This window comes from Peromyscus maniculatus, chromosome 3 (assembly GCF_049852395.1).
Source record: "Peromyscus maniculatus bairdii isolate BWxNUB_F1_BW_parent chromosome 3, HU_Pman_BW_mat_3.1, whole genome shotgun sequence".
Lineage (NCBI taxonomy): Eukaryota > Metazoa > Chordata > Mammalia > Rodentia > Cricetidae > Peromyscus > Peromyscus maniculatus.
Genome location: NC_134854.1, coordinates 144,292,522 through 144,307,735, shown reverse-complemented (window position 1 = coordinate 144,307,735; position 15,214 = coordinate 144,292,522). Strand labels below are relative to the sequence as shown.

The 15,214-nt window shown below is 39.9% G+C and overlaps 1 protein-coding gene across 4 annotated transcripts in view; it reads right to left on the bottom strand.

Moving 5' to 3' along the window:
- The window catches only part of LOC102928203 (alpha-2-macroglobulin-like), a 42,584-nt gene that overhangs the window by 1,222 nt on the left and 26,148 nt on the right, over positions 1–15,214 (bottom strand). For all 4 annotated transcript variants that reach the window (XM_076567875.1, XM_042274040.2, XM_042274038.2 and 1 more), the window contains 11 exons: positions 10,415–10,498; positions 9,324–9,500; positions 8,925–9,012; positions 7,960–8,116; positions 7,610–7,684; positions 6,524–6,704; positions 5,774–5,997; positions 3,443–3,661; positions 3,159–3,286; positions 2,264–2,354; positions 941–1,009 (listed from right to left, as the gene is read on the bottom strand). In XM_076567875.1, the coding sequence (XP_076423990.1) occupies positions 941–1,009; positions 2,264–2,354; positions 3,159–3,286; positions 3,443–3,661; positions 5,774–5,997; positions 6,524–6,704; positions 7,610–7,684; positions 7,960–8,116; positions 8,925–9,012; positions 9,324–9,500; positions 10,415–10,498 (1,493 nt within the window). The remainder of the gene's footprint in view (positions 1–940; positions 1,010–2,263; positions 2,355–3,158; positions 3,287–3,442; positions 3,662–5,773; positions 5,998–6,523; positions 6,705–7,609; positions 7,685–7,959; positions 8,117–8,924; positions 9,013–9,323; positions 9,501–10,414; positions 10,499–15,214) is intronic.

Sequence of the window (15,214 nt, the reverse complement as noted above, 5' to 3'; positions counted from 1 at the left end):
AAAACTTCATCACTACATAGGCCTCAATCCAGTGGTTCTCAACCTTCCTAATGCTGTGATCCTTTAATACAGTTCTTTATGTTGTGGTGACCCCCAACCATAACATTATTCCATTGCTACTTCATTACTATAATTTTGCTACTGTTATGAGTCAGAATGTGAATGTCTGATATGCAGGATATCTGATATGTTGACCTCCAAAGGAGTCATGACTCACAGGTTGAGAACTGCTGCATTAATCAACATCAACACATGGCTCTGTTCATGGTGTGTGTGTGTGTGTGTGTGTGTGTGTGTGTGTGTGTGTGTGTGCATATTGTGTGCACTCCAGCTTTCTGTTAACTACCTATTATATCTTCTTTTAAATTTCAGAGGTTTAGTATAGTTTTGCCTTTCCATTTTGTAAAAATACAGATACTATAAAGATGAACTATAAAAGATGAATCACTGCTCCTTTGTCAACTGAAATTCCTCTCTACAGAGGTCTGACTAACTATGCTACTGCACCTATCTTCTCGATTATTAGTCCATGGGGTAGATTGGTGTTTTACTATTATGCAGTCCAAGTGCCAGCTGAGATTGATGGCATTTTCTCCTTTTATACTGTTGATGAAGATGATAATGTAATGACTGACTGATCACAATAATCATTTCCCTGCATTATTCAGTATCTCTAAGCTAACTGGTTGATATAATGAAAACTGTTATGGAGAATGTCTTACAGGTCCCTGGAAGTATTCATACCCCAGGAATATCATGTGGCATTTTTACTCACAGTCTCAGATGGAATATCTCCAAAGAGGGGGCAGCCACTGTGACACTAGAATTCTCATATCTCTAGCATTGAGGTGATGACTCTATAATACATACACTCAGTTTCCAGACAGCTCCTGGAGGATTCTATTCTATGTATTTTGCACCAGACAGTTAGGGCTCTCACCTTCTCCATGTAAATCAAGACGTGATCATTGCTGACTTCTGTCCGACTCACATCCATAGATATTTCAAGCTGGGGAAAATGGAGACATCACAAATGTTAATAAATAGATGAAATCCCTGGAGAATCCAGGGAAAATAAAATTATTATCAAAATACTGAGGGTAGAATTTCTTCAAAGGTCCCTTATAGATAAAAAAAGTAAAAGTGAAAATGAAAGGTAGTTTGGATGAAGGGCATACTATTAGTGTGGCATATGGTGCACTTGTAAAGCTGATGTATCTGAAGAGAGGGAATTACTCATTGTTCAAGTTCAAGTAACATTTTATTTATTCACGAAGGAGATCTTTTTCCTTGTTTTTTCCTCTAACTTAAAACAATTTCATTTTCACTTAACATCTGTGTTACAGAAGTTTATGACATCAGTCATTTTCTTATTATTTCACTAGTTGATATTCACATGCTTTATCTCCTTGAGATTCTAAGATCTAAGCAGTTAGACAACTGTTGAAGGGGACAATGGGCCCCATAACTGGTGATCAACTGTGAAATCATATACACACAAGCAACAGGAAATGGACTTAGCAAGTTGTATTTCTATATTTATGTGTTTATATATGTATACATATACATAAAAATATGTAACAATTGGGCCGGGCGGTGGTGGCACACACCTTTAATCCCAGCACTCGGGAGGCAGAGGCAGGCGGATCTCTGTGAGTTCGAGGTCAGCCTGGTCTCCAAAGCGAGTTCCAGGAAAGGCGCAAAGCTACACAGAGAAACCCTGTCTCGAAAAAACCAATATATATATATAACAAAGAAAAAGGGGCCAAGAATTTGAGAGAAAGCAAAGGGGGAATGTGGGAGAGGGTGGAGGGAAGAAAGGGAAGGGAGAAAATAATGTAACTATATTTTAATTAAAATAAGAAAATAGCCGGGCGGTGGTGGCGCACGCCTTTAATCCCAGCACTTGGGAGGCAGAGCCAGGCGGATCTCTGTGAGTTCGAGGCCAGCCTGGGCTACCAAGTGAGCTCCAGGAAAGGCGCAAAGCTACGCGGAGAAACCCTGTCTCGAAAAAACCAAAAAAAAAAAAAAAAAAAAAAAAAAAAAAAAAAAAAAAATAAGAAAATAAAGAGAAAAAAGATAACAAGTTTCCCTGGTAGCCATGATATCTAAACAATGCTACATACACAAGCATAAACACTTCATTTGGAGAAGGCATAAGTCTTTAAGACCTAATGTAGTAGCATTTTAATAAATATGACCTTGGTCTGCTAATGAATAACATAAAATGAAATGTGCTATCCTGGGATTATAGTGAACATACCATCTTCACTGTTGGTTTCAAGGGGACGAAGCCAGACACCATCTTCACATCAGCAATTGCCATGTTGGAGTTAAAACGGCTTCCAATGTAACTGAAGATCCAGGGAAGGAAGACTTAGGTTTTCCTGTATTATTTAATATTCTTTTTCTATATCTATATATTGAATATTCCATGATTCCACAAAGTATATATAAGACTTTCCAAGGATCCTGGAACACTTTCTATGTGTTGGAATTTGTATAGAACTTAGTAAATCCATAGAGATCAGATCTGGAATCAGAATTTTAAGTATGTGGACTCAGATCTGTGTTTTAAGGAAGCTTCACAGGTGACATGCCCTCAAGGCCTCCAATCTATACTAGGTTTTTGTTATTCTCACTTTATCTCCACGGTTCCCCGAGTAGGGTAGCCAGCCAACCCACAAGGGTCTTGTGGATACATTTTTGTAAGTGCTGTGGCCACTTGACTACTGCTATGGACAACTGTGCTGTTTTTTCTAACAGATTATACTATAGATAACTAGATTTACTGATTGACGGTGGAATTACAATGGGTGAGCCACTGCTTCCTTTGATTTCAGACTTCTAAGAAGTTTTTCTTTTGTGAAGACCAAGATTACTATATAATTTCGTTATATAGAAGGAATTCAAGAAATAGACGAGGGGTGAAATCGCTCATTTATTTATTACCAGGAGTTAAGTAGTTACCTGAAGGAAGAGGGCAGATGACATGAGCTCCACTTCTGAGAAACTTGATTTTACCAACTTAAGAGAACAGCTTATTTTTTCAAACAGATTCAAATGTTTACTGTCCCACAGCTTTGCTTAGTGAGAAGTTCCAGTAAGAAGATGGATTGTTCCCCTCCCCCACCCCGAATTATGAAAATGAGTCTTACCTGATGTTAAGTAAGATCTGGAAGCTGGTGTGAGGTTTGTGATCATGACAAATATGAGGCAGAGTTTGCACCACTAAAGCAAATGGGAACCCCTTTTCTTCTGGTTGGACATTGTATTTCAAGGATGTCTATGGAACATTCAAGACAGGCATCAATTTTTCTCCTTTCCTCAGAATTCCCCTCAACTCCCTCGACTCTTTCTCTGACTTGGCCATTTGCTTACTGGGTTATGATTTTCCAGGGAGAACAATGCCTGGGACCTTCCTCCTCTGCCCAAGTCTTACCTGAAGGTACACACACCCTGCTCCTGTCACCTCTGTGGTGTAATCCCCAGGCACAGTCGGCAATGAGACCCTCTGTAATAATAACTGGTTGCCGTTGTTCACTTGGAATTTTGTAGAAAATAAATCTGTAGAATAGATGGTCACCTGTGCGGCTTTCTTAGCTCCTGTGAAAGTAGCTATTCCATATTTGGATAAAGCCTGCAAAGCCACCACTGTGTCCTGAAAGAGGAATGGCACACCTCACTATGTTTGGAAGCAATTTGTTGCTCGCAAGTTTGAAGCTTAGTCTCCATGGTGTCGCTATTGGTGGTGGGTCAATGCAAGCAGGAGGTTTTTCTGAAATGAAAGTGTCCCACAGAGGCTCATGTATTGGAACACTTGTCTGTTCTCCTGTGGGTGACACTGTTTAGGGGATTTTGGTTGGTATGGCCTTGCTGGAGGAGAATATGCCATTGGGGTGGATTTTGAGAGTAAAAAGCCTTGCGTTATTGCCACTTGGCTCTCTGCTCCATGCTTGACATTAAAAGTGAGCTCTCAGTCTGGTTCCTGCCACCATGTCTGCCCCTTGCTGCCACACTTCCCCTGCCAGGACAGACTCTGATGCCTCTGGGACCATAAGCCAAACAAACCCTTCCTTCTATAAATTATCTTGATAATAGTGCTATATCCCAGCAACAGGCTAGTAACTAATACAGAGGTCCTTGAATCAATGACCTCATTGTTCCTGGGAGGGATTATGTTCTGGTGGGAATCCTAGGGAGTTCTTATGAGTGGGTTGTTATAAAAAGAACAACCCTGGCCCGACACAGATCTCTGGCTTCCTGTTTTAAAATAGGATATCGTCTTCCCACATATGTTCCCTCCACAGCTATCCACCAGAAGGTGAGGAAGCCATCAGGCAGGGCAGCCTGGACCAGAGCCTTATTTCACATTTCTCCAGACTTCCAGCATCAAAACCTGTAAGCTAAATCAGCCTCTGTGCTTTGCAGAATTACTCTCAGATATTTTGTTATGGAATGAAAGGGACAATAATATAGATATGAAAACTCCAATTTTCCAAAGTCCTGTTAGCAGTCACAAGGGTTTTAGATTTCCTATTTTTGTATTTTTCCTCACTTAGATATTTAAGCTTTAAAGATTGATCCTAACTTTTGGATGGATAACGGGATCATAACATCACATATATGCCTTGGGTTGTGTGCCCTACAAGTTTATCAGCAAATTGATTTCTCTCTGTCTCTCCCTATATAAGTGTGTGTGATATGGGATGCAGAAAATATATGTAAATGGGAATGGAATACTTTATTGGCTTCAGCTATTTACTTATGGTGGCCCTTTTGACCATTGTGATCCTATCTGCTGTTCCCCAGCCAGAGCTTGGTCTGGCTCCCCTTCCAAATTAAACTTCTCCTGTGCTGATGAGAAAGAATCCAAGGCCTTTTACAACTGCTTAGAGTCAGGCCTCAGTTTCTCCAAAGGAAGCAAAGGGCACTTATTCTAAACATCCTCCTGATGTGTTGCTGTTCTTACTTGACTCTCCCCTTTCATCAGAATTCCGCCTGTGCTCACTTCCTCCTCGCTGTGCTGTGTTCTCAATGCCATGGACACTGAGCTGGGAGGGCATACTTAAATGGATATTTCTAAGAAATACATGAAAGCAATTTTTAATAAAATCATTTTTTCATTCTTGTGGAAAATATAACCTTATTTTTAGTGCAATAGAAAAGGGCAAGATTGTATTTCTCCATACCCTCTTTTCTCTTAGAGAAGATGTATGCTAACATCTACTTCCTCTGAAAATGAAGTTTCTTACTGGGCTCATGCTGATGAATTGTTTAGATGCATGAACACAGAGCTGAGCTTGAGAGATTGGATGAGTAAAGACAGTCTATTATGTTCCTAGTAAACATATTTTTGTGTACCGAGAGGTGTCTGAGGAACATCAAAACTGTCTAGTTTAAACAGAGACCCACCAGTGGACATATTTGCAAGGAAAGAATGCTGAGTTATGGTTCCCATGAACAGTTCAAAAGAGTTTTAGCCTTCAAGAAGAATGATAGGTAATGTTCTCTTCCTTCTTCTGGTGCCTTAGTACTATTGCAGGCACATGGATTTGTTATTGAAATGAGGAGACCATGGCAATATCGGGATGGGGTGGGGGGCTGTAGGCTAAGAATACTTTTTTAGCTGTCTTTGAATTTCTTCTCCTTATCTTTGCATACTGATAATCCTTCAAGCCATCTCTGGTCTTTTATTCTCGTGTGTGTGTTTAGAGTTAGTAAATCTTTCACCAACTGAAGGTGAAATCAAAGGTTCTGGCCAATCCCTGACCTGAGTGGAGGAGAAGCCGCCGTTGGAATTCTGCTGCTTTGTGAGCCATCTGATGATGAGCATTGCAGTAGTCAGATCCTCTTCGTCTGGAGTTGGCTGGATGGTGAGATAGGCCAGGAGCACGTAGGCAGTCATCTCTACCTCAGCAGAGGAAGCCTGAGGTTGGAACCAAAAACCCACTGGCAACATGTGTTTCTGAGGTCTTGTCCAGTGGATGGAATTGTCTGGAGGTGAGAAAAAGATACTCACGGGTGACTAAATATTTATACTTAATTGTTTGGAAGTAGACAGGGCAGAGCTAAAGTGAGGACTGCACTTAACCTTAGAGACATGCATTCCCTTTGGAATAAATGTGAATTTGACATTTCAGTCCAGTTAAGGCTCTATACTTCTATAACATTTACCACATGCCACACACTCCACGAAGTGTTTACATTTATTATTCACTTAATGCAACAACTACAATGCAAACATTATCCCTGTTTATAGAAGAACCATGCCCAGCTTTACACAAATAGTTCATTTTGGAGCAAGTCTCCAAGGCTGGGCTTCTCACCACTATAGCTGATGCTTCTTATTTTTTGATGTGTAATGTTAAAAAGGTATTATGTGGGATCGATACCTAGATGATAGATAGCAGGTACCAGGAAGGACAGAGGTTACAAGAGGAAAGAAAGGTAGGGACATTCTACAGCACACTTTTTGATGCCCACAATGTTGGCAGGAGAAAGATCTCAGATGGGCTCTCACCTTCTTTCACAGCTTCCTCATCAAGTGATTCCAGGATCTCTCTTCTCATGTCCTGGTTCCCAGCAAGGGCAAATGCGTAGGCCAACAGTGCCTTAGTATAGGCATGGCTGCCATGGGCTCCTTTCTTTGCTAACTTCCAGGCTGTGTCCAGGCAAAAGAGGGCATTTCGGACAACAATGTGCTATGAAAGGGGGTCAGAAAAGAAACAGCTCTGTGAACAAAGGTTCTGGCATCCCCAGGTAAGCACACAAAGTAGGGCGTGGCGCTGGAGAAAAAGAAGTTTTTCCAATTCATTCTTATACATAGAAGAAATAGCACCTAACCAGGGCTTGGCAACGTCACAGAAGAGGTGGCCGAAAGGATGTAAGAATGGGGGGGGGCGGTGCTGTGAAAAGCTCACTGCTGAATATGGCCTGGCTAGCACACTGTGAGCTTACAGTAGCGAGGGCCACAGACACAAGGCCTACACATGATCAAGCCAGCCAAGATTCTGGCATAGATGGGATAGATTCAGATCACACCCCCTACTGAGACACTCTTGGCACTTGGTAGTTTCTGGAGGGAGAGCGAAATCATTAGTTTTCAAGAGTACAGCCGCTGGTCAAAGTCCCATGCTTCAGTGGATGGCCCCATACTCATGAATATATGAGCAGCACTAGCTGGACTTAGTGGGTTATATTTTTCAAAAAAGGCATGAGGTTGGGAAAGGATGCTTTGAAGAGGTTATAGAGGGGATTTGGAGGGAGCAAATAGTGAGGGGTACATATAATTGCACGTTACTGTGTACATGCATGAATTTCTCAAGTAAAGAAAAAATAATCTACTATTAACCAATTCTCTGGTATTAACTATATCTTTAGGATTCTTTAGGGAGTAGAGATGGTCATGGGAGAGAAACAGTATAAATGTCTCCCTGGGAAAATGTAAACCTTTCTTCTTTGATGGAGCAAGTGGATCTGTGAAACATTTGCAATGCATAGAAGGGGAGCTGACACTTGATGCTTAGGAAGCTCGAGTCTCAGACAACAGACCAGGGTTGTGTTGCATCCAGAAGCACTTTTTCACAGGAAATGAAGTGGTACCCACAGTGATAGGGAGAGACATCTCCAGGAGAGCAATGGTGACGTAGGCAGACAAGGTGACCTCATCTTCTACTCCTCCCTGTGAACGGACAAGAGGGAGAGGTCAGAGTGGTTCTAAGAATTTCATTAATTAGCTATTCTTCTTCTCTTGTGTTGTGGAGCTGATCACTTTTTAATGTCCATACCCCAGTCAATACATCGCAATTAATATGAACTTACCCTCTCTTTCTTGGTGATGTCTAGGTCTTATTGTTCTTTGGTGGATCTGTCGGTAATTTCTACCCTTTAACCTTGTCTCTCTGTCCTCACACATCTCATAATGGATAACCCAAAAGTAGCTCTGGAATGACTCACCTTTATTGCATTGTTGATCAGAGACCCGGAGCTCCTGAAACAGCCATTGTCGTTCTGCTGATGGGAAAGCCAGAGGACGGCTTGGGTGATAAGTGCTTCATGGATGAAGATATAGTTTTGAGCCTGAGCAAAACTCTTCAGTACAAAGGCTGTGAGCCTGAGTGAGGTGGAAGTGATTGTACATTTGCTGTTATAATGATTTTAGAACCACTTCACATCAACACGCTTCATGAGTCACCCCCTTACATTGAAGAAGTATCTAATGGGAATCCATGTACACTGGAGATGTCCTCTCCCTCACTCTCCTGAAGAAGATGCTAGATCTAGAATTTGCTTTAGCCATAAAGAGTCGGTAGATTTCTGACCCAATTGTTTTTCTTGGTTCTTTGAGGAAGGCCTTTTAAAGAGGCAAACGGTTTATATGGTCTGAAGAGAAGCCAGCATGGGATGGTTCTCGACTCTTCTCTTTAAAGGTGTCTTTCTACAGATGACAGAGACTTCTCCTGCAGTCCTCTTTTACACAGTAACTTTACATTTCCTTTTACATTAGGAATGTAAAAATAAGATTTTGCACCATTCTTAATTCTTTCCTCCCGATAAATTCATCCTCTCTCAAGGTAAGTGTGACCCAAGAAAGATAATATAAGCTGAAGTTGATATGGCTTACCTAGAAGTCATATAATATCCTCACCATATCTCTTCAAAACTCTCAGTCAGGGGAGCGAGTTTAGACGAGAATATTTTGGTATAACATGGCCAGGATGAATTTTGGGAACACATTTAACATACATGTACTTGAATACCAGATTCTCTGCTTGTTAACTCACTAATACTGGTGCATTCATGTAGTATAATCCAATCTAGATCTAATAACAAATGACTCAACAGAGTTGCTATTGATATAACTGGAGTATATGAAAAGAGCCGATTCAAAATAAGAACTCAAGAAATTGGGTTCTTCTTACCAGGTACTGGCATCATTCCTGCCAGATTTATCTCCAAAGGTGCTGTAGGCACCATCTTGGTGCTTGTAGTTTAACTGTCTTTGGTACCCTACAATGGAAGGTTAGTGAAACAATGTGTCAGCCAGAAACCCATGGAAGCCAGGAAGATTATTAAAATGTTGCTATCTCTTGTGACCTTTCTTCATTTTTTTGTTCATATATAGTATGTTCTTAGTTTGGAATGTTTTATTGGAGTTTTGAAAGTAGACAGTTTCTATGAAATAAACCATGATAGTGCTTTCTGTTATGGTAGCCATTACAGCGGAATAATATGTGATAGTAATGATAAACAGTTCAATCCTACTGGGCAATCCAACTGAAAGAATACTGTTAACTTTCAGTCCCTCATTCAGTACTTACCCACTTTGAGATAGTCAATGGCTTTGTCCTTGATCTCCTGGGTCAGCTGTTGTGTTACATTCAGATAATCCAGGACATAGATATTAGGAGCAAACAGAGCCATATTCTGTTCTCCACAGCCATAGGGCATCTCAAGGAGATCCTGTGTGTTTTGCACGGCAGTACCCAATATATCTCCTAGAGAATGGGAGAGACGGGAAATAATGAAATTTAAGATTGCATCTGAAATATCAAAAAGAAATGAGTAATTAATCATGTTAAAAGATGAGTAATTTTGCAAAGGATGCCTTTCAGGCACAGAAGGATTATTGGAAACAATAAACAATTCAAAGAAGAAAAGAAATTAAAGTTACATTTTCATGAATGTGTGTATGCATGTATGTATGATGTATATATGTGTGTATGTATGTATGAATGTGTATGTATGTGTATGTATGTATGTATGTATGTGTGTATGTATGTATGTGTATGTATGTATGTATGTATGTGTGTGTATGTATGTGTGTGTATGTATGTATGTATGTATGTATGTATTTATGTATGTATTTAAGACAAGGTTTTGCTATGCAACCCAGGCTGGCCACAAACTCTGCATCCTTCTGCCTCAAGTGCTCAAGTGTTGGCATAGTAGGTGTGTATTACCACATTTTTTGTTGCTGTTTGTTTTGAATAAATATTTATAGAAAAGTAACACTGTATGGACTGAGCAGTTATATTAATATATTTAGGAGTGTGTGTGTATGTGTGTAACAACAATTTTTTAAAAAGAGGTAATAATTTAAGAGAAAGTACAAGAGGGTACCTGGGAGGGGATTGGAAGGAAGAAAGGGAAAATTATATAAATATATTTTAATTTAAAAAGCTAAAAATTCTAAAGTAAAACACTTTTGCTTGGTAAATACAAATACCTTCTCTCTCTGGCTCTCTTTCTGGCTCTTTCTCTCTCTCTTCTTCTCTCTCTCTCTCTCCGTGTGTGTGTGTGTGTGTGTGTGTGTGTGTGTGTGTGTGTGTGTGTGTGTGTGTGTACATGTATAAACAAAAAAGAAATACAGCCAAAGCTAATCCACAAATTCCCTGGGGAGTAAACTCACCCACAACTGTGACAGAGGCTTGGGCAGAGTCCTCTACCACATCTGGTGGCAGCTTCAGGGTTATCTGTTCAGACAGCTTAGTACCTAGGGTAAGAAGCATGTGAGCAACAGGACAGGCCATTCTGCACAGTTGTCAATGGCTGGGACACTGGAATTAATGCCTTACACACAAGCTACTTCTGAGCAGTTACTCCTTTTTAAAAATAAAACAGTTTTTGTTCTGATCTTAGGGGCTCCTGGGATTTGGAGGTTTTCAGACTTTCATCCCAAACCATGTTTTGTTCTCCCTTGATGGGAAGTCACATTTGCAAGGAAGGCAGCGAGTCCAGGAGCCTGAAGCCGAGGCTCTGTCATAGTCACACCACAGCTGCAGTGTGTTCGGGACAAGATGACCTATTTTAGCCTCACCTTCACAACTCCTCTCTCAATAATCATGAGAGGGGAAAGTCCAACAAAGATTCGTGTGTAGAAATAAGCAAAGAAAAACTCCCTAAAAAGTCCCAAACTTTACAACAATGCAGTATTCTTTTTTTTTAGATATGAATATAGTACATTTTAATGGAAGACCTCTAAAATAAGAGTAAGACAATGAATAGTACCTGACTGATTAAAAATAAAATTATCACTATAATAAAGATTAAAAAGAAAAGTATAATAGTTCCCATGCGTCCTTTTCATAAAGTTAATAACAAAATTTTTGCAAGAAAACAAATACTCTAAGTAAACATAAAATAAAAATAACCAAGTGGAAGAAAATATTTTGACTTGCTTGAAATAAAGTAATAACAATTGATGAATAAATATATGCTGCCATTTTAATCTTGGTGGAATCTATGAATAGGAAAATGAAAAAATTGTGGTATTTATTATCTCTTACTCATAAAATCAATGTTGAGTTACATAAGAAATCAGATGCCATAGATAAGGTTGAAAGAAAACCCAATGTGTTCCTCAAATAATCAGTGTTACTCAGCTCAGATCAAAAGAGATAAAATATTCAAACACATGTGGTTAAATGATATGGTGAGATTTTATAAACAAGCCCCAAATAAACAAGCAAGCAAGCAAGCAAGCAAACAAACAAACTAACAAAAAACAAGTTCAACTTCACTTGTGATGAAGCAAGACAACTTCACAATAATTTTAATCCAAAATTTTGGCAACATTTGTAAGCAATGGAAATAAATAACAATGCTGAACATACATTATGGAAATGCAAACTGATTGAAGAATAAACACAGTCATAGTAAGGAAGTGCTTTTTCTACTAAAACAAAGACTAGAGAGAAATATGATGAAATGGGAAATATCAAGCCCCACTACTTCCCATGCAAGGCTCAGCCAACATCTCTTCCGGGACTAGCATCTGTTTAGAAACTCTCATTATACAGACGCAGTCTTAGACACCTGGAGCAGGTGGCCCACAACCAAAGAGAACCAAAAGCAGAAAGGTAAAGACAATGGCATTTTATCACTCCACTTCTGCTTTCTGGGAGTTAACACAACACTTGATGGAGATCTCCCCAAGCCCACAGCTTGTACAGGGGGAAGACAACAGAGATAGTTATCCACCCCACGGGGAGCCCACCATGGTCCCAAGTGACAGAAAACTTGAAGGCAATGTCACAGCTAGATCACACAGATTCAGATGAAGATGCCTTGAGACAGATTTCTCTAATAAAGATGCTCTAAGCCTCACGGCATCTAAAAAGAAAAACTTTAGTAGAAACACAAATCAAAACTAGAAAGGGTTAAAAACAACACTGCAGGAAAACATCAGAGCACAAAAGAAGACAGTGAGAGGGCAAGAGATGAAGCACCTACAATAGTCAGGGAATGTTAATGTTTGCCTATCGGTAACCACCCCAAATGTAGAAGGATCAGACTCTCCAGTATAAAGACAGAGAGAAATGAATGGATGAAACAAGAGCTAGGTGTGTGGTGCTACAACGCAATCACCTTTTCAGGACACACATGGAAACAAAAAGAATGGGGAGAATGGCACTCCTATCAGATAAAATAAATTTTAATTAAAAAATATGTGAAAAGAATCAAAGACCTTCTATAGAGATTCTTCAAGAGAAAATAACAATTGAAAATATACACATTCATAGACAAAACAAATATTAAAAGATATGAAGCAATACAGGCTGTAATAGAATAATGGGACAGATGCTGTAATGCAGAAATGAGGGGGACCTCAATACCCCATTTTAAAGTGTAGATAGGTCATCCAGGAAGAAAATAAAGAACTCACTGGACTTAAGCAGCACTCTAACTTAGCTAGACCTAAAAGATGACTGTACAACATTCCATAGGGGACAACAAAACACCATTCTTCTTTATAGGGAGGGGAGCAATGCTTATAAATATTGATGTGATCAAAATATGAAGGCTTTGATTATCAAATGGAATATAATTCTCAGATTTTCTTGGCTAAACTTTTCTTTATTCCTTCCTGTCACCCATCTTCCTATCTAGAATTCCTCTCATTAAATTATGTGTGTGTGTGTGTGTGTGTACATACACACATTGCTAACATTTGCTAGTTTTTTAAAATTAGTTCTTTGAGAGTTTCATACATGTTTTGATCATATTCATGTACTCCCAACTCTTCCCAGATCCACCTCCCAACTTGATGTTCCCCCCACCTTTGGTACCACTTTGTTCTATCCAAATGTTCTTGGATATGTGGTCTTCCACTAGAGTGTAGTTAACTTTCCAGGGGCTACACTCTTAGAGAAAACTGTCTCTCCCTCTCTCAGAAGCCCCAAACTGCCATTTGCTTGGCAGCTAGAGGTGGAATCATGTGCCAACACCCTTTTCAGGCTGGGATTTGATCTGGCCTGGGCCTACGCAGGTTTTGTGCACACTGTGAGTTCGTATGTGTGGTTGCCCTGCTTTGTCAACTGCTCTGCTGTGACACAGTTTCCCTGTAGTCATTCACCACCTCTGGCGCTGACTTTTTCTGTCTCCCTTTCCACAACAATTTCTGAGGTTTTGGGGGTATGGTAAAGTATAGTTGTTTCCCTTAAGGGCAGAGCATTCTGCAGTCTCTTATTCTCTACACTTTGACCAGTTGTGGGTCTCTGAGTTAGTCACCATCTACTGCAAATAGAAGCTTCTCTGAGGAGGGTCGAGGGATACATTGATCTATGGGTACAACAATAAGTCTACTTTAAGATTTCATCTTGCCTCATTAAGAATGGCTAAGATAAAAAAAACATAAATAATGACAAATGCTAAAATGGATGTGGGGAAGGATTCATACTTATTCACTGCCAGTAGAAAAGCAAATTGGTCCAATCACTGTGGAGGTTCCTCATAAAGATAAAAATAGATCTACCATGTGATCCAGCTATGCTAAGCTTATGTATATACTTAAAGGACTCCATAGAGACCTACTTTAAAGATACATTGCTGCTCAACTCCCAATATCCAAGAAATGTAAACAGCCTAGCTATCCATCAACTGATGAACAGAATGAAATGCAGTACATTTACATAGTGGAATATTATTGAACTATTTAAAATGATATTATGACAACCTGCGGTAAAATGCATAGAGTTGCAAACAATCACTCCAAGTGAAGTCATCAAGATCCAGAAAAACAAATGTCACATGTTTTCTCTCATCTGTGGATATTAGCTTTGAATCTTCATAATGTATATTTCATTTGGAATAATCATAGACATCAAGAAATCACTAAGGGTCCCTGAGGACCCTCAAGGGAGGGAAGATAGACTGTACTGGTAAGGATAAAGGGGAATAATGGGAAAGGCTAAACTGGGGTTGGGGTGGAGGGTAGGATAGAGCACGGAGTACAGAAGGGGTAAATAACGCTAAAGACCTTTCAAAGATGACCATTCCTGGGGCTCACATTGGGGAAGTAGCAGAAATGGAAACCTGACCACCTGCAGGAGCTTAGGCAGCTCGAGGAGGATCTAGGGCTCTGTTCTGGGGAGACCCACCTCTTCCTGGCCACTCATTCTTCTGAAGCACATCACATGTTACTATGGGTAGATCGTGTACTAGGCCACAGGATCAAACAACATGGAATCGCTTTTTGTCAGTATGTCATAAAATAACAACAGGGAGTGTCATGGAAAATCATGAATATGTGGAAATTATGCAACCAGCACCTGAAAAATCAGTGTATCGATGAAGAAATTGAGTTCCATTTAAAAACATCATGGTGCAAATGAAAAGGGAAACACAAAATATCTAAATCTAAGGATCACGGACAAAGCAGTTCTAAGAGGAAAATGCATAGTAATAAGTAATAAATAGACAAATTTCTAATTTGTCTTATTAAATAAAAAACACAGAGCCAGATATAGGGGTAAAAACCTGAAAGATTGGGGAAGTAGGGAAAGCCATAGCTAACCTCACCTCACAAACTCCACAGCTTCCAAAAGCAAGCTACTTCCTGTCTATCCACACCTATATGCCTATCTGTTCTGCCATCTGATTTGCTCTCTCTGTCCAGCTACATTCCTCTTCTCAGCTCTGTCACTTCCCATCTGTCTGTACAGACCTCCAGACCTCTATGGTTGGTGCTGGGATTAAAAGCATGTGTCACCATGTCTGACTCTGTTCCCCAGTGTGGCCTTGAACTCACAGAGATCCAGACAGATCCCTGCCTGCCAAGTGATAGGATTAAAGGCATGTGCTATCATTGCCTGACTTCTATGTTGTGGCTGGCTTTTCCCTCTGATCTCCAGGCAAATTTTATTGGGAGACACAGTATATTGGGGGACACAATACATTGCCACAATAAGTGGCCAAACTCAAATAGAAG